Source organism: Gouania willdenowi, chromosome 5 (genome assembly GCF_900634775.1).
Source record: "Gouania willdenowi chromosome 5, fGouWil2.1, whole genome shotgun sequence".
In the NCBI taxonomy this organism is placed as follows: Eukaryota; Metazoa; Chordata; class Actinopteri; order Blenniiformes; family Gobiesocidae; genus Gouania; species Gouania willdenowi.
Window position 1 is genome coordinate 19287123 of NC_041048.1, and position 18700 is coordinate 19305822.

Here is an 18700-nt window from a genome sequence, read left to right on the forward strand (position 1 = left end):
AAAAAAATGTAAAAAAAAGTGAATGTAACCATGTCAGAAATAAATAAAATAAATAAATCCTCCATGAGATGGTTCTGCTCCTTCATTGGAGTCCAGCTGTGTTTAAAGGTGCAGTCTGCAACTCTTATAAAAGTAACTTTTTGTCATATTTGCTAAAGCTGTCACAATGAGCTTTACAATGAAACTAGTGGTTTGTGTGATAACATCAAACTCATTGAGTCCCCCCTGCTGCTCCTGCTGCATTTGGCAGATTGCACCGTGACTGAGCAGAAAGAACCAATCACAGCCAGGATTGTGTTTGATGGACTGTCTAACAGCTGTTGCTCATCGTCCCCTGCCCCTTTCCCAGGACTGGAGTGCTGTCTTTTTTTATAGTGTATGGTCTGGAGGAGTAGAACATGGAATTAGCAACTTTTCTGCTTGAAAGGTAATTACTGCTGCTTGATTTACATTGATTGATTTGTAACTGTTACACTAGAACTCTGAAGTGCATGTGTTGTTCATGTGACACTGTGTTGTTGCTGCTGCTGCTGAGGTGTGTGCACATTGAAAGAAAGAAACACTGCAGCAATATGCTTTTAACAGAACATGTTAAATTACTGTGTTGTTGCTGTCGGGCTAACGGTAGCTTGTTAGCTCCTCCGAGGGAGGGACTTTGGAAGGTTTGGAGGCAGGGCAAGAAAGCAGCAGGGAGGGAGGGGGAGAGAGGGATCTGAGAGTTGCGGACTACACCGTTAATTAAACTGTTTGGACTTGATTAGGAAAGGCACACACCTGTCTATATAAGACCTTACAGCTCACACTGCATGTCAGAGCAAATGAGAATCATGAGGTTGAAGGAACTATCCAAGGAGCTCAGAGACAGAATTGTAGCAAGGCACAGATCTGGCCAAGGTTACAAAAGCATTTCTGCAGCACTCAAGGTTCCTAAGAGCACAGTGGCCTCCATAATCCTTAAATGGAAGAAATTTGGGACGAACCCATGAATCTCAGTGGCTGAACTCCAGAGATGCAGTAGGGAGATGGGAGAAAGTTCCACAAAGTCAACTATCACTGCAGCCCTCCACCGGCTGGGGCTTTATGGCGGAGTGGCCCGACGGAAGCCTCTCCTCAGTGCAAGACATATGAAAGCCTACATAGAGGACTCCCAGACTATGAGAAATAAGATTCTCTGGTCTGATGAGACCAAAATTGAACTTTTTGGTGTTAATTCTAAGCGGTGTGTGTGGAGAAAACAAGGCACTGCTCATCACCTGCCCCATACAATCCCAACAGTGAAGCATAGTGGTGGCAGCATCATGCTGTGGGGGTATTTTTCAGCTGCAGGGACAGGACGACTGGTTGCAATTGAAGGAAAGATGAAGTACAGAGATCCTGGAAGAAAACCTCTTCCAGAATGCTCAGGACCTCCGACTAGGCCGAAGGTTCACCTTCCAACAAGACAATGACCCTAAGCACACAGCTTAAATAACAAAGGAGTGACTTCGGAACAACCTTGTGACCATTCTTGACTGGCCCAGCCAGAGCCCTGACCTAAACCCAATTGGGCATCTCTGGAGAGACCTGATAATGGCTGTCCACCAACGTTCACCATCCAACCTGACAGAACTAGAGGATCTGCAAGAAAGGATGGCAGAGGATCCCCAAATCCAGGTGTGAAAAAGTTGTTGCATCATTCCAAAGAAGATTCATGGCTGTACTAGCTCAAAAGGGTGCTTCTACTCAATGCTGAGCAAAGGGTCTGAATACTTATGACCATGTGATATTTCAGTTTTTCTTTTTTAATAAATTTGCAAACATTTCTACATTTCTGGTTTTTCTGTCAAGATGGGGTGATAAGTGTACATTCATGAGAAATAAAATTAATTTTTTTGATTTTAGCAAATGGCTGCAATGAAACAAAGAGTGAAAAATTTAAACGGGTCTGAATACTTTCCGTACCCACTGTATGTGCAGTAAGCATGTGAATCTCCATCACTGACAACGATTCGACACGCACCTCAATACACTACCAGCTATACATTGAACCCCCTGCCGATACGATTCACTCGATCCCGATTTGATATTTATTTAATGGAGATTCAATTCTACGCTGCGATTTTGTGCGATACAATGCGATTCAACATGATGCAAAGAAATGATGCCAAAAAATGTAAATGGTTAATAAGTAACTGCAATTCAGTATGGTACTAGAGGCAGAGGATTTATTGTATTCCTTATAAGCAGCAAATTTAACTAAAAGTGCACATTTTGCTGATAATCTCTACTATACTTTATGCAACTTCTTTTTGGCCTCTTAAAAAGCACAAAAAAATAGGCCTTTTCACAAGTAAGGCCGAAATTTGGAACCAAAGGTTAGCTCATTATTAGTGTTTCTATACAACTTCATGATGACAAAGTGAGTCTAGACACTAAATGGATTTTGTCATCATGAAGCTGAAGAAGCTATAGATTCAGGTGTTTCTGGAGCAGGGAGACATCTAAAACATGCAGGACAGGAGCTCTCCATGACCAGACTTTAGCAGCCTTGCTTTAGAGACAATAAAGTAGCACATGTTTTTGGACTACGGGAGAAAAAAAACAACAGCCTCAGTAAATAAAGTTCTGCAATAACAGAGAGAACATGCAAATGCTACACAGAAAGGTTACATTCTGTAGGATTTGCTATGCAGTTACGCTGTCAAGGTGAGTTGCTGTTCAGGTCTCACCGTCATTGTGACGGTGGGAGCAAAAGTTGCACACGTGACCACTTAAAGCTGGGGATGTTGCACTTGGACCAAAAGTGTGGCTGGCATTTCATCCCTTTGGTATTTACAATTAATTTTCTATTATGTAGTTGCCTAAAATGGTGAAAACCAGTAAACAAGCTCAGGTCTTTATGTACAGAAATCTGTTGGACATACCATTAACTCGCTTTTGGAAGCCTTTCGCTGCAATATATATATATATATATATATATTTTTAGAAATAATAGATTAATTAAAATGTTATTACATCACTCTTTTGAAACTCATTTCAAAGGTCTCGGTTGCGTAACAAAATCTTCACTTTTGCATTGTGAGGAAACTCCTTTAATAATGCAATATTAAACCTGCCAAAGCTCACATACAAAATTACTACCGGAAAATGACTTGCATTGATTCATTCACAAAAGTCCTCCGCTGAAGCAACAGGGGTCATTGCCATGGTAACAAGGTATAAACAGAGGCTGTAAGCAATTCCTCAGCCTCTCCCCTCTAGGGGGGCAGTAGTAGCCCTGCTGAAATGTTGCAGAAATATACAGTATTTAAGTTACTCAGTAAGTATGTTACTTACCAAAAAGCTAGGATAAAGCAAGTCGGACTAAAGGTGGGGGATTAGTTACCCATGAAAAAAAAAAAGTTCACAGAATAAAGTTTTACATTTAATGTGTAGCAATAATGTGAGAGTTATCAGAAGTGTCACTGAGGTTCAATAGTAGTCGCATACATGAGGTAAATATGAATTATGTTGACTTTTCTACCACAGTAGTTATTATATGTGATTTATTGTAATAGGAAGCACCTTAATTATGGTTTGCCACTGACTGGACTTTTCAAGGTGGGAAGGGCACACACCAACACTCTTTCCATGACAGTTGTAAGGCAGAGGTGTTTTCCAAATGTGTCTAATCTTTGATGCACTGTCTGAAATCAATGAGTGATGACGTGACTCAGGCTATTTCCGTTTGCCCCGTAGGCCTAAACGTAAACACCTGCAGGCTATTAAGTGTCAGAAGACGCAGCGTTGGTGGCACACAGTGAAATAAAGAAAACAATCAAAGGTGTGGATTAAAAGATTGAGTCATCAATACTTTAATAAAGAATGTTTTGCTCCTGAACAGTGAACACAGGTAGTGAAAGAGGAGGAGTGAAGCCACTTTCTTTCTTTCTAATGTGGCACATGAAAACAGTCGCCACCAAACATTGTAAATTGTAAAATAAAAAATAAAAATAAAACCTAAAAAGTGGAAAAACATAAATAGTCTTACTTGAAAACCTGAATGAAAATTGAGCTGGCAACATCAGCTTAGTTAATTATATTATAATATTTTAACAAGAAGGGTCCTTGTCTTCAGTCTGATCCTCTTGTGTGTTAACCACTTCCTGCGGTTCATTAACTTCCTCAGTGGTTTGACCAATCGTGGCTCCGGTCCTCTTCAGTAGGTACACTCCAGCGTGCAATCCGCCTACATTAACCCAAACAGTGTGCATCCTTCTCCACAGGCCTCCCATCTTTGAGATTGCCTAGAGTGAGGAATATCATGAGGACACAAACCAAACACTTGTTTTATGTAAAAACAGACCTCAGCTCAGACATAATACAACCTCTTTCCATGGCGACAGTGTGTGGTCAAACTGGCGTTTCACAGTAGAAAAAGGGAGTATTCAAGACAAAGATAAATTTGGCATAAAAGCGTTTAGAAAAGGAAACCAGATCAGGGTGTTTAAAGCTGAGGCACAGCTTTGTAAACAAAAAGCCATGGCTGTTTAGAAAAAACACAAATACAGACCTCCAGTCATGGCTTAACACTAACACGAACATTTGTTTTTGCTCAGTGCAGACATTTCAGGTTTAATAGGCAAATACAACAACTAACGATTTAAAAATCACATTGCAACACAACAGTAATCAGGAGTTGGTGTCAATTATAATTGTAATTAATTACAATTATGATGTAATTATAATTGTAGTTTTTTTTTTTATCTGTTGCTGTCGTATTCATAATGAAATTGTATTTGAGTTTAGATTATTGATTTTGTAATTGTAATGAAAATTCTATAAAAATTGTCAATTATAACTTAACATAAAACTGGGGAACCATGTTACAGTTCTAAGTACAGTTCTACACACATGTAGTTAACAATTATTAAAATATTTCAGGCCAGAACAGATCGCGTCTGTTCCGGTCTGAAGAGATCCGGATCCGCAAGGACAACAAACTGGAATAGATGGGGTTCAACTCCCTACAGTGTCCTTGTTAAAAGCATAAATATATGAAAACACAATAATTATCACCCTACACATTCCACAACAAACCTAATGGTCCCTGACGCCCCACCTTCAAACAACCTCATTTGGCCATCCATGAAAAAGCTGACAGGCACTGCACTAGTAATCGTAATTGACCTTCTGAGGATAAGAAATAATCGTAATTTAATTTTAATTGGAAAAAAATTAGTCATTGTAATCTTAATTTAACTGTAATTGAACATGGGTAATTGAAAATGTAATTGTACCTGAAAAATCAAATTGACCCCAACCCTGATAATAATACCATTTATTATGTTTCACTTAAGTCTATAATTCTGTTGTAAAAATACATAAATATGTAAATAACACTTCCTTTTTTTCCATTGTCTACACACATCCTATCTGTGTGTGTGTGTGTGTGTGTGTGTATACCAGTGGGTCAGAAAGTCAGTGCAGCAGTCAAATACTTTGGCTCAGACTGTAATGTATCTGTAGCTTTCGGATGGGCACTCGCAGCCATTGATTTTCCACAGACATGGCTGGACCCCAGAGGGTGAAGCCCTGGTTTGACTTCTCTCACCCCCCCCAAACCAGCATCAGGTCAGTTAAACATAAGTCCTAATGATATTCCTGTTAGTCTATTGGTCTGATGAAAATAAGCTAAATATATGTATTTAACATCAAATAAAGTAAATAACCAAGTGCAGTAGTATGGCGCCGATTAATGTCTAATTTAGGTTAGGTTTATTCAGTAATTTAATTTTTTGTGTTCTGCTCATTGACACAAGTACTGGAGAAAGTTCTGAAGTTCAAAACATTTTGAATTACATGTTCTTCAAAAATAGAAGATAAAAATAGAGATAAAATATCTTGTTGCTTATCAAAATTAGCAGTCAACTCACCCTCCTGGTTCCTGACTTTGTGGCCACTATACATTATGCTTAAGTAATGCATCGTGTTGTGTTGCATCAGGTTTGTCCACTTGATTTGAACACAAGTTATGTTTCTCATAAACAATTTGTGACAGCTTGAGCCTAAGGGTTTGCGTTTGTGTTTCCGCATCGATGAGAGATCGCAAATCTCTCTATCAAGTACGTCACAGGTCCAGGGGCCTCATGTATTCAGAGCTCAGGGTGGGACCTGCCTTTTTGTCCTCTTCTTACCTCATGTTTTCCAATTCTCATCTATGATACGAGGCACTGCCTTTGTGGCGACCCACAGTTCTCCCGGTCCTGTATTCCCATGTTATATATGATTGTCTTTCATGTTTCTTGGACGGGATGTAACGGAAACTGAATTGCCCCTAAGAGATAAATAAAATGTTCTGAATATATACAAAAGGTACATACACCCAAAAACGTGTGTACGGCAAAATCCGTGGAAATGTGCGGTGCTTCACGTCAAGTCCTGAGGTGGCGTATGTACGTTAATACATCTATTGATGCTTTACATACTGATGATTTATTAGGCCTACTACCAAAATAATACAACACATTAACCTGTGAGCTGGTGCTGACCTGTATCATTTACACATTTGTTGTGAGGTAGAGTTTATTTATAAGTCTAATCCGAGTCAGCCACATGTCGTTCACTACCTGTCAAAGCTCTGTGCGCTGGGATCTCCATGCAGATGGTCAGTCATCCTCTGCGTAACAAACACTTTTACGTCTGAACACTCCTTTAACGCTGCCAGTCAATCCATCATTAGCAGCCACACACACACTCCAACAGACCGTTTACCGCGACCAGTGCTCTGTGTGTGTGTATGTGTGGGAGGGGGGCATGCGGAGGAGGCGGGGTTGGCGATTGACGTATTGATAGACTTCACTTATAGAGCGCTTTAGTCCCAAAGCGTTTTAGCTGCCACTGAACTTGTAATATGAAAGTCGTCAGACACCTGGAGGCACCTCATCAAATTGTGTCATTGACATTGAACAAAAGAAATGATTAAATTGATTATTTTTACGGTTACTCCATGGAAACAGCTTGTTTATTCCTAAACAGAATGGCACCTTAGTAAATAGTGACTCACCATTACTTGCTGTTGGAGGTGTGGACATATTAGAGCAATACAAACAAAGTAGTTTCTTGATGTGGAGAAACGTGTCTTGCCATTAGCTGAGCTCCACATACCAAGTGCGTAGAAACACGTCAATACAAGTGAGTGGAGCAGCATCAAAGGAGGTGCAGGTGCATCCATGGCTGCAGCAACAATTTATATCTGCAACAGACTTTTCTGATAAGATTTGGAAATGTGTTCAAAGGGGCAGAGAAATGGGGCACCCCTGCCGTTAGTGTTTACCGTCACTGATACCAGCTGTCAGTTGTTTAAAAGTTGTGGCTTGAGTGACTGATCAAGACCACTAAACAAGTGTTTGATCTTTCTAGTGGGATGCGATTGCTGCTCCTCAAAAAACTTGATACTGTTTTCCAAATTTCTCGTTAGCTACGTAAACCAGTTTCTTACCTTGGCAAAGCATTTTTTATCCTGCGTCAACAGGACAGCTTTCCCAGAGCCAGGCCGACACACACGAGCCATTTCTCTGAGGCAGGATGGGTACAGGTCCCAGTTCTTCTTCCTGGAGCCCATTCTGAAACAGAGGAAAACAACAGGTCTCACAGGGGGACGCTCATGCTTGTTTCATGTCATGTATAGACCAACACACTCGTGTGATTGACAGGCTGTTTATTGTGTGGTAATCTGGACGTTTCCTGATTTATGTTGAGTCTCTTTTGCAGATGAATTACGCTTAAAGCCAACATGTTAGACTGTGTAGAGATAATCTGTTAACAGTAACTGTGCACTTATATATATAATAGCTAATTAAAGCTGTTGTATGCAGGTTTTTTTGGCTTAATTTGTTCAAAAATCCACAACCTTTGAGCATATTGTAATTCAAGGTGTTCTGAGAGGACACTGGACCTCTGCTCCTTGTCTTGGCTCTGTATTCAGGCTTTAGAAATCAAGGAGCAGGACACTCTTTTTTAGTCAATCAAAGATTTGTTTACTAGGGCTGTAGTCAATCAAGGAAATGGTTGGTCGACCAAGACTATGGCACACGTAGCGATTAGTCAACCAAAAACAAAACAAACAAAAAAAAACATGTAAAATGAAAAAAAAAAAACAAAAAAACCCCCAAAAATACGGAGAATGAATGAGCAGATGCAGAGGAGGACAAGGAGAAAGAAAAAGAGAGAAATATTTTTGTGGTGCCAATTTCCTTTTAAACACTGACCATTTATGATATGAACCTTATTCAACCTTTGACCAGAACCCAACAACGCAAAAGTTAAACCTACAGGTCTGACAGATATTAGGCATTTATATCAGAGCGCGACCTGAAACTGACAACTAAAACCTATTTTTCCTCATAAAAATGACATATTTACGTTTGTTTTAGTGGTAAGCCTGCTTTTATTAATAAACTGTTAATGTCAACATGAGATCAGCACACGGGAAAGCAAACGCACATCCGCGGAGCAGAGACAGTGGATCTATTTACATAATCCATGTGTCATATATAAGGATAATCCATGTTCTTGTGCAGAAAAATGATTGATTTAATCGCACTCAGACAGCTGTTGCTGGACAAAGAATCATGTTTTGGCATTAAATACATTATACTGATATCTAATCCTTTTTTTTTTTACAGTATTGAAACTGATACCATCGACCAATTAGTCGACTAAATGACCAAAGTTGGCAGCCCTACTGTTTACAAACCAAGTGTTGCATGAGCTGTTTTGGACGTTACTATTGGCTGCTCGATAAAAGTCGATACACATTCACATCAGTAGTGAAGGTACAATGATGTTTCGGCAGGAAAAGTCCCTGTAGCAGCATTAAGTACAACAGCTTACACGGCAAAGCAAGCCAAAAAAAAAGAAAGAACGATGTGGAGAAGTGACAGTCTAAAGCAGTGGTTCCCAAATTTTTTGTGCCCAAGGTACACCAAAGGACAAGTAAAAATCTGAAGGCACACCTATTGTGCAAAATAGCAATATCTGTAAATGTGCATAAATAATTTACTAATGACAAATAAAATGTGACAAATACAACTATATTACTCATGAAATATTTATTAATGGAATATTTCCCCCCCCAAAAAATAGGTATAGAGTTTGTCTCTGTATTATGAAATGAGTGCATACAAATTAGTAAATTAAAAAAATAGAAAAAAATTGTGTAGTTGTACATTGCAATAAATGTATGGTTGTGGCACACCCGGACTTGCCTCGCGGTACCAGTGTGCCACGGCACACCATTTGGGAATCACTGGTCCAAACATACTCAGAATGGACTCAACGCGGATGTTCGCAATGACAGTGTGTGCAAAGCTCAAATACTGTGACCGCACGGAATCCGTGCCACTTACTTGTTTCAGAGAGAGAATGATAAACAGAATAAATGTGTGTAAACCTTGAACAAACATATCCAAGGTGGAGAGAGTCTGGACTTGCAGCTGAGAGTGCTGTGGCCAGGGGCTACTGTGAACCTGACCACCTGTGAGCTTTGGGACATTGAGGACAGTAACTGTGGAGTGATACAAGCTTTAATGTCAGAGTCTCTGAAACATCAGAAAACTCTCCAATAAAACAAGAAAAAGTCACTAGATGCAGGTGGATTTCAAACAGCGAGGGGAGGGGGAGTGTGGAATTTTTTATTCCAGTCTCATGGGTTCTACATACTGCAGCTTTAAAAGCTGACCAAATAAACACTATCAACTCCTACTTTAGTAGAATAACATCATATAACTTCACCTGTTAATGCAACTCACTCTCTGCTGTGGCAAGATCTCTAGGGCGATGTTAGCAAAAGTGAGTGAACAGGTTTGTGCTATCACCTTAAGCCTATGCTGTAAACAAACTGGTATGTTGTCCAACTCCTCCAGGCAGACTTCACTGAGCCTTTTTTGCAATATTCGGGTAGCTCTACTCGTTCCACCCGGGTCCCACGTCGTCACGTTTCATTTAGGACATACGCATTCCATTGCGCCCTCATTAAGCGACTCTGGGTTTGTTGTTGACAGTACATGCTGTTATTTCATATCTTCTGTTGTGTAGGGTAACTATACGTCCAGATTTACCCGGGCATGTCCTCTCTTCACTGCTGGATTATACAAACGGACCGGGTTTTCCAGGGCCCCTGAACGCAACACGGTAATTAACTCAAATGACTAACTTCGCTCATATTTGCTCTATCAGAGAAATTCCATCAGTTTATGAAAGCTAAGAAGTTGCTCTTTAGAGCAACTGTCTGTAAATTATGGTAATTTTCCTCACACATGACAAAAACATATAAGATGTTGCTTAGTGTTGATGAAATTGACACAAGGAAAAGGAAGAGATATTAAAAAAGTATTATGAGTTATTAGTGATGAGGCATAAGTAACAAGAGGGCAAACGCGCAAAAACTTTCTTCTTCACCTCTCCCGCGCGTGTGACGTTACAGAAAGATGACAACAGAAATGCACAAAACTACACCAAAAAAAAAAGATAAAAAAATACACAAAATGACTCCGGAATCACACCAAAAGGGCAACAAAATCAATAATTACACAAGAAATGCACAGAGACAAAAGAAAGACACAAAAACACACATACTGACTACAAAAAACATACATTACAGAAAAATACACCAAATGACAATATAAAAATGAGTAAAAACAACAAAAGTGGCTACACCCATTTAACTTTTTTTTTATTATTATGATAAACCTAAGGAAATAGGTTGTATATTTATTTACATTTTTTTGCCCTGGCATTTGTTTCCTGTTAGTTGAAGTTTTGAAACATTTTGAATAAAATTTTGAGGAATAACTGACAATTACTTGCTCATTTTAAGATAATAATAATAACAGCCACTGCACACGCCACCAGAGAAACTTCCAGTGAATTCTAAGATTTGTAAAAAAAAAAAAAAAGAGACAACTTAAGACAACTATTACATGTCAGTCATCAAGGAGGTGAATAATTGTATTGTTAAGCCTCCGACACATGTTTGCAATAGATCCTTTACAACAGGGACTTTCCCTGAGAAAATAAAGCTAGCTAAAGTGCTTCCGATCTATAAAGATGGCAAAAAGCACTCATTAACCGACAATAGGCCTCTAATCTCATTATTAGATAAATTATTTTTATGACATCAGAGGTGTGGATGGCTAAAAAGCTACTTGAAAAATAGACTTCAATATGTTTAAATTAATTAATTAAACTAAATGTAATTTAGACACTTTACTCCCCCATGGCTCAATTTTGGGGCCCAATCTATTTATTCTTTACTTGAATGACATTTGCAAAGTATCTAAAATATTGAAGTTGGTGATTTTTGCAGATGATACTAATCTGTTTTGTTCTGGCCATGACATAAACCTGTTAATTCAGCAGGTTGAAACTGAATTTACTTTAAGAAAATGTTTGATTTAAACAAGCTATCATTGAATGAGAAAAAACAAAATGTATAATTATTGGGTCCAGTAGGGCTCAACCCAATTTAAAATTGTATTGGAATGGGATTGAAATAGAGCGGGTTTATGAGACAAGGTTCTTGGCAGTGATTATCAACCATCAGACAAACTGGAAACCACATATACAGCACATCAAGTGTAAAATATCTAAAACCATTGCTGTACTCTATAATCAATATTTGTTAAATATTAAATACTTGCATATATTATGCTCATCACGTGTGCTTCATTATCTTTCTTACTGCTCAGAAATTAGGGGAAATGCTTGTAAAACACACATTGACCCAATAATTAAATGACAAAAAAGGACAATAACATTAATTAATAAAGTGGGATACCGAATGGACAACAAAATAAATGTATTCATTCATTCATTCATTCATATAAATTCAGACTAATACATGTCAGTCATTAGTAAAGGTCATAATTACGCATGATTATATGCTTTGAATAACTAGTTAAAACTGGAAGACAAAATATATTTAGGTCATTGTCTTGCTTTGTTTCTGTCCACAGCATAATGTTATATTTAGTTCCTAAAAATGTGTTTATGGCTAATTTAACTTCAGAAAATGCACTTATTTCTACGTGATTTAAAAGGAATTGAAATGTAGGCTATGTTTTACTGATGACAGAAAATAAAAACAATGATATAGCCTGTTAACTCTGCCTAAATGTTTTATTTGGTGTGATTTGTAGTATCTAACCTATGTATGTTTCAATAACACATCCATGAAACAAAATTGCTGGTTTACCTATTCAAGATAAGATAAGGTGATGCAGAAATGGTGATTAAAATAGTCAGGAATGTTAATTTATACACAAATTTGCTTCTCTCACAGTTTACATATGGTACATGGCCTATTGTGAATTAGGTTGTAATGGTTTGTTATTTTTCAAAAACGGGTCCGCAGAAAAAAGTTTGGGAAGCACTGGAGTATCCTATGTAATCGTCTGTCACATCTGGCAGAGCTATGCTACGCTATGAAATAGGTAGGGTCAGGTAGGTGTGTATGTGTGGAAGGGGGAGGGGCGAGGGTGCTAGATGAAGGAGACCAAACAGCACGGGAGTCAACCGGAAAAGATGGAGGAGCACACAATGTTTTCCGGTCCATTGGATCGCAATACCATACGTCCTTTTTAGCACAAAATTCAACATTTTATTTTCAAACATCACGATTATTGTCAACACAGGTATACTGAGACAGTCCAAATCCAAAATTTTGACTATTTTATTTTTGACAGCATGAAAAGTAAGTGTACAAAAACGCTAAAAGCAGTGATTTGCTATGTTCTGTCTCACCTACACATTATATTAAGACTAGCCTTTCAGTTGATTATGAAATGAATGGCATTTGCAGTTAAACAAAACATGGATACAATTGTTTTCCCTTGACTTTTTAATCATGACTAGTCACATTATTTTTTGGTGTCGATAACATTCTCTGTAGGTTTTAAACAGAATGAACAGTGAGTAAATATTTTACACTTGTACCTTTTTCCAAAGGGCATGTCCGTGATGATGATGTCCACAGAGCTGGTTCTTAACGGTAAATTGCACAGATCCCACCGCACTGTGTCTATAGGTAACCCAGGTGTGCTGTAAGAAGACAAAGCATGTGCTTTACCATGACAACCTTCACTCTTACTGAAATAGGAAGATTTATGTTGAGCTGTTGTTTCTCACCTGTCCTTGTTTGCCCTTCGTTTCTGAATGTGACAAACGTTGTTGACGGTACGATTTACTGCCATGTCATTATTGTCACCAGCGATGTAGAAAGAGCTGTTAAACTCTAAGGCACCCTGCAGAAGAGAAAGTATGTCATCTGTGGTTATTCTAATCACAAAGCAATCTCTACTTCTTCAAAACACAAGTCTTTGCATGTCTTTCCACTAACGGCCATCTCTATTAAGTGCTTTAGGGATTTATTAAAGGCTCAAATGACTATAGTAGTTTTTTTCTTGTAGGTTTGAAACAACACAGAGCAACACATACTTGTATACTTGTTCATGTCTAGGTTTCTCCTGTTATTTTAAATTGGTTTTCTGTAATTTAAATTCAAACTTTAGAGGGTACCTTGATAACTGCTGCAGTTGGATGCAGTGTATATTTGTTGAGGAACAAATGATGTCATATATAGAAGCTTTGCTACAGAACAAGAACATACAGTAGAGAAGTATTAAGTCTCACCTCTAAAGGTATGGCTCCGGTACCGCACATAGGATCAAGTATTATATCAGATATCTGGGGTCTACACAGCCTGGCAAGACAAAAGAGAGAGAAATAAACGTAATAATTTTAGCATTGTGGTGATAACAAGTGTGATGTTGGGGATGAAAGACTTACCTGAGCATGCCATAGCACAAAGTAGAGCGTAGAGTAGTTGGTCCAAAGTGGCTGATGTTTCTTCGATGAAGGCTCTCCTCAGTGAGTGCTATACCAATCACCACCTCCTCATTGTGTATGTTTAGAAGGACCTGCAAAATGAATTAGACTTTAAATAATATGAACTGCTCATTCACGTTATGAATAGGAGTGTGACAATATCTCGATACGGCAATATATCACAATATTTTTTCGCACAATCGATTATCGATATGCTTGAGCTAAGTATCAATTTTTTTTTTTCTCAAAACCTTTTCTGCTTTTTCACTAAAATGTGCAGGTAGTTCTTCACAGAAATGTTGTCACTGTTTGTTGAAGGAACCAATATATTGTTTACTGGAATATTGCACTATAATGGTGTCACTGGTAAGAAAAACCCTATGTTTTGGTTACAGAAAGCACTATTGGAGATACATATTTGTTTACATTGGTATGTTGACACTTATTTACAGAAATGCTGCACTGAAATAGTGTCACTGTTCATAGGACATTTTTCAATTTATTGTCTTTCAGAGATTGTATTTTTTCACTTCATCTTTTTTTCTTATTATGTCATAGATTATTGTAGATTTATTTCTGACCAATATATTGATAATCGCAGTATCGCCATATTGTAAGATAATCGTTATCGTGAGCTTTGTATCGTATCGTAGCGTGAGGTACCCAGAGGTTCCCATCTCTAGTTACGATAAAAACACACTTCAGATCACAGCTATGCAGTCATTTTCCTGTGAATGGACACATATGAACTATTTCAGAATGACAGACGCTTGATGGCAAAAGAACATTTTGTTCACTCAGTTGACACTCAAAGTGGAAAAAACAACTAACACTCACAGAAACCTTAAACGACTCATCAACAGCATATCTACATACCTCAATGTCAAACTTTGTCATGTCTGCTTTCCACTGGAAGAACTCTTGGACAGCCCCACCAAAGTCTCTTGCGGCCTCGTTAGAGGAGAAGCTGTGTTTGTCACCGGCTCTGTTGCACGTCACACGAAACTTGATAATCTTTGCCTCGGGTGCAGCCTGCTGTGAATCCTGCTCACTGATTTCTAAATCAGGTGTGTTGTCCTCCTTCGCCTCACCCTCAGAGGCAGACATAGCTTGCGGTGGCACAGGATGCTCAGTATCAGCTGCAGGTACGTCCCCCGTCTCACTGCCAGGCTTTGCTTTGGTTTGGTTCACGCCTTTACGGTGGTGTTTTTTCCTTTTCAAGCCTCTGTTGAGTTTCCAAATCTCTAGGGCATTTGTCCATGGTAGTTTGGAGGCAAGCTCCTGCAGCTCCGTCAACGTCTCATCCTGAGAACATCAGATAATCAGGGTTACATTAACAAACATTACTTGTGGGTTCACAAGCAACAATGACAAAAACAATCCTGACACTGTACACTTTCATAGTGCCTTAAAATATAATATTAATCAAGCCTAATATTCTTTACAATGTTAATTATCTATTTTACTTAATTAGACACTTCAATTTCAAATAAAAGGAAGCATTCTGGCCAACACAGCAGCAGCAGCATGGATTGTTGTTGGATATAAAATAAAGTGTAGACCAGGGGTGCCACGGTTACGGCCCATAATCAAAGACAAGCAGTGTTGTGCTAGTTACTGAAAAAAAGTAACTAGTTACCGTTACTAGTTACTTCATCCACAAAGTAACTCAGTTACTATTTTGATTACTTACATCAAAAAGTAATGCGTTACTGGAAAAAGTAACTTGAGTTAAAGAATGTAGTATTTATTTTGGGTCATTTGTGTCCATACAGCTTCATATCAGTGCTGTAATAATATAATAATCCACTGTTGATCAACATATCATGTTAATGAGCTGCTGTTAGCAGTGACTCAGCAGCAGCGACAGGCTGCATATTTACAACAACATACAGTGCAATAGTTTGGCTGACCTGTCCCTGGATAACAGTCACAGTCCGTGAAAATCCAGTCGCAGCGTTAGCTTAGCTTCACTGATGCATCTTTTGGAGACAAATAATAATGCACGTATTTCCACGCTGAGAAGCTCGTCCTGTTCTCGCATTGACTCGCCATGATTGGCGCACGTGATGTAAACAGAAACACGCTGGCAATGCTTCTTCTTCTACTGTTTTACCGTGTTTGGCACGGCATCCCGCAAAAATATGTAGCGCCACTGTAAACACTGAAGACAAGTACAGTAGTAGTTTTGTATTTTAATGTGATGTGGCCATGTCAAAAAAAGAATCCGTCACTGTTTCAAGACAGATGATAGTTTCTTATCTGATTTTCACAAGATATGACATGTTCACATTTCTTACTTACTGTATATTTTAAAGATATCAAGGATATTTTAAACCTGGATTAAGGGATTAGGGTATGAAATAATATAATATACAAAATCTTAAATAATATTGTTTATCAAATATTTTGATGAACAATGATAAAGTAGTTTGGCGATATAGAAAATTACAATATGGCCTATAATATAAATATGTATATTTTGAATAGCTCATTTTGTATTCAAATACTAATTTTGGGAGTCGCTGCTTTCGCTACAACTCAGAACAGCATGAAAAGCATAGTTAGATGGATTGCCAAGTGCATCCTAACCCAGACCTTCCCCTAAACAAGCCACACTACAGAAGTTACTCACACATGCTGTCCCTTAGGGTGCTTTCACACATGCGTCTTTGCTCTGCACCACGCTTCGCCTCCTTGGATACTCCGGTCTTTTTGCGATATGTGAAAGGTCACTGAAACTCTGGTGCGGAGCAAACAAGCGAACTCTGGTCCACCGAAAAATGTAGGTCTTGGTTCGACTCAAGCAAAACATGGTGCGGTCTTTAACCGTGTGAGAAAGCAACCAGGAGCAAACATAGGACTTTACATTGAAACGCAATTGTAATGGAGCAACTCCATCAGTGACAGCAGCAGCAGCAACAACTGTCATAGGCACTGCTGCTGCGTGCCTGCTGTCACGTAACAGACACGAGCACACATTCACAACCCAGTGCTTCAGCAGCAACACACACATATCCATCCATTCATTCATTTTATGAGTTGCTTTGTCAGCACAAAAAAAAAAAAAAAAAAAAAAAAGTCACATTTCCTCACTCCCTTCCGTATTTCTCCCACATCATTCATTTATTTCACTCATCTCTGTTTTCCCAAACTGTTCACATGATCAGCGATGGCTGCACATTTGACTGCTGTGTTTTATCTGCGAATATATTCTCATATCTTCACATATTACACATCCTTACCGGTAAGTTACCGCTGTCAGGACGGCTCTGAGCGCTGACAGATAGAGACGGAGCGGGGTCATCTCTGTGTTTATGTAGAGCATTAGCGCAGGTTGTAGAATCGTGTGATTGTGTGTTATTTTGAATTATTATTAATTACTTTTTCTGCAGGGATTGTTTTAGGATTTCCTTTGGAAAACATAGGAAGAGAGACCAAATACAGGATGTGACAGCACAACTGTCAGTAATGACAGGGCAGAGCCACATTGTCACGACATTGGAGGCTGAAGTATTCTGTCCAAATCGGCGACCGCCTGCGTGACGTTGTTCAGATAGTTTGGTGAGCTTGGCAAATAGAATGTGTGAAAGCGGACCGGACAAAATTAAAATGCAACAATGTTGCAGATTCACTGCTGGAACCACACCGAGTCTACCGGACAATATGTGTGAAAGTAACATTTCGAATCAGCAAGTTTAAACCAAAATGATGTTGCTGGTAAAACTTTATTTGAATGAAAAATATCGAGATTTATATTGTATATCAACATTTTGAGGAGAAAATATCGAGATATGAGTTTTGGTCCATATCGCCCAGCTCTAATATAGAACATAATTACCTTTGATTCTTTGAACTGGTAATGGTCATATTCCTCAACCACAACGAACAGGTTATCAACAGATCTGAGTTGATGGACCTACAAAGGCACAGATACACAGAGAATGCAGATGGTTTTAACTCAGGACTTTCAGCTACAAAGATCAATGACTCATGAGTCTAACCTGATGAAGCTCATCACTGGTTACAGGAAAGTAAATGCGTCCACGGTCTTTACTGATTTTAGCATCGACTCCTATTTTCTCCTTGACCTCCTCTGCAGCGGTGTGTTCGAACCCAGTGGGTACGGTGGCTCCAATGGTGACAGTCAGCATGGAGCCGGTGCTGGCCTCGGTCTGTGTGGGCGTTGGTTCCACAGAGTCAGAGCCCTGCTCCACAGAGGAAGACATGCCCACCGCCTCACAGCTGCACTCACGGGGCTGAGCTGTGGGTTAACAGAGGGGAGAACCTAGAGCTCACCTGGAAAGAAGAAGATAAACAGATATTTAAATTCCGCTGCCACATGACTTAGCTGGCTAACATTAGCTAGCAGCAACTTTTTAAAGACATTACACTTAATAAGTTTCTGTTAAAAACCAAAGATGTACCCTTAATAACAATAATTATGTGTAAAAGCTGCTTTTAAAATCGATAACCATTACATTAATTACCGGATGTTACCCACCCGTCACACACGAGGCAACAACATGCTTTTATGTGACGTAACTTCCGTTATTCCAGTCTTTCAGAGTAAAAATCACGACGAGCGATAGATACGTTATTTTCCTTTTAATTATCAATAATCTTCTCTTACCGCTTATTCACGTACAAAGTCAATGGGGTCTACGGTCCTATCTTCATCTTATATAAGGGTAGAGGCACCCTATTTCTGGGGATGCTAGACATCACCGCATGGCCTAAATGTATGTATAATAGTAAAAAAAAAAAAAAAATGCAATTTAAAAAAGAATAAGATCATGAAGATCGTAATTTCTTTTAGTAGAGAAGAGTTTATTCTAGATTGCCATAAAACTTG

General features: G+C 38.8%; 1 protein-coding gene across 3 annotated transcripts; it reads right to left on the reverse strand.

Annotated features, from left to right (window-relative positions):
* Positions 1-3805: 3805 nt before the first annotated feature.
* Positions 3806-18386, reverse strand: thumpd3 (THUMP domain containing 3). Of its 3 annotated transcripts, XR_003674084.1 has the most exons (11): positions 18336-18380; positions 17850-18144; positions 17687-17764; positions 14722-15150; positions 13807-13937; positions 13651-13720; positions 13147-13262; positions 12955-13059; positions 7460-7583; positions 7025-7213; positions 4129-4265 (listed from the first exon to the last, which is right to left on the reverse strand). XR_003674084.1 is itself a non-coding variant. In XM_028446851.1 (10 exons), exons 2-10 carry the CDS (start codon positions 18072-18074, stop codon positions 4071-4073), a joined length of 1473 nt encoding a protein of 490 aa, XP_028302652.1. In that variant the 5' UTR covers positions 18075-18144; positions 18350-18386; the 3' UTR covers positions 3806-4070. The 3 variants fall into 3 exon arrangements, 2 of the variants coding, with proteins under 2 accessions (XP_028302652.1, XP_028302651.1); XM_028446851.1 differs by lacking the exon at positions 7025-7213 and having other exon boundaries at positions 3806-4265; positions 18350-18386; XM_028446850.1 differs by lacking the exon at positions 7025-7213 and having other exon boundaries at positions 3806-4265.
* Between the last annotated feature and the right edge of the window lie 314 nt (positions 18387-18700).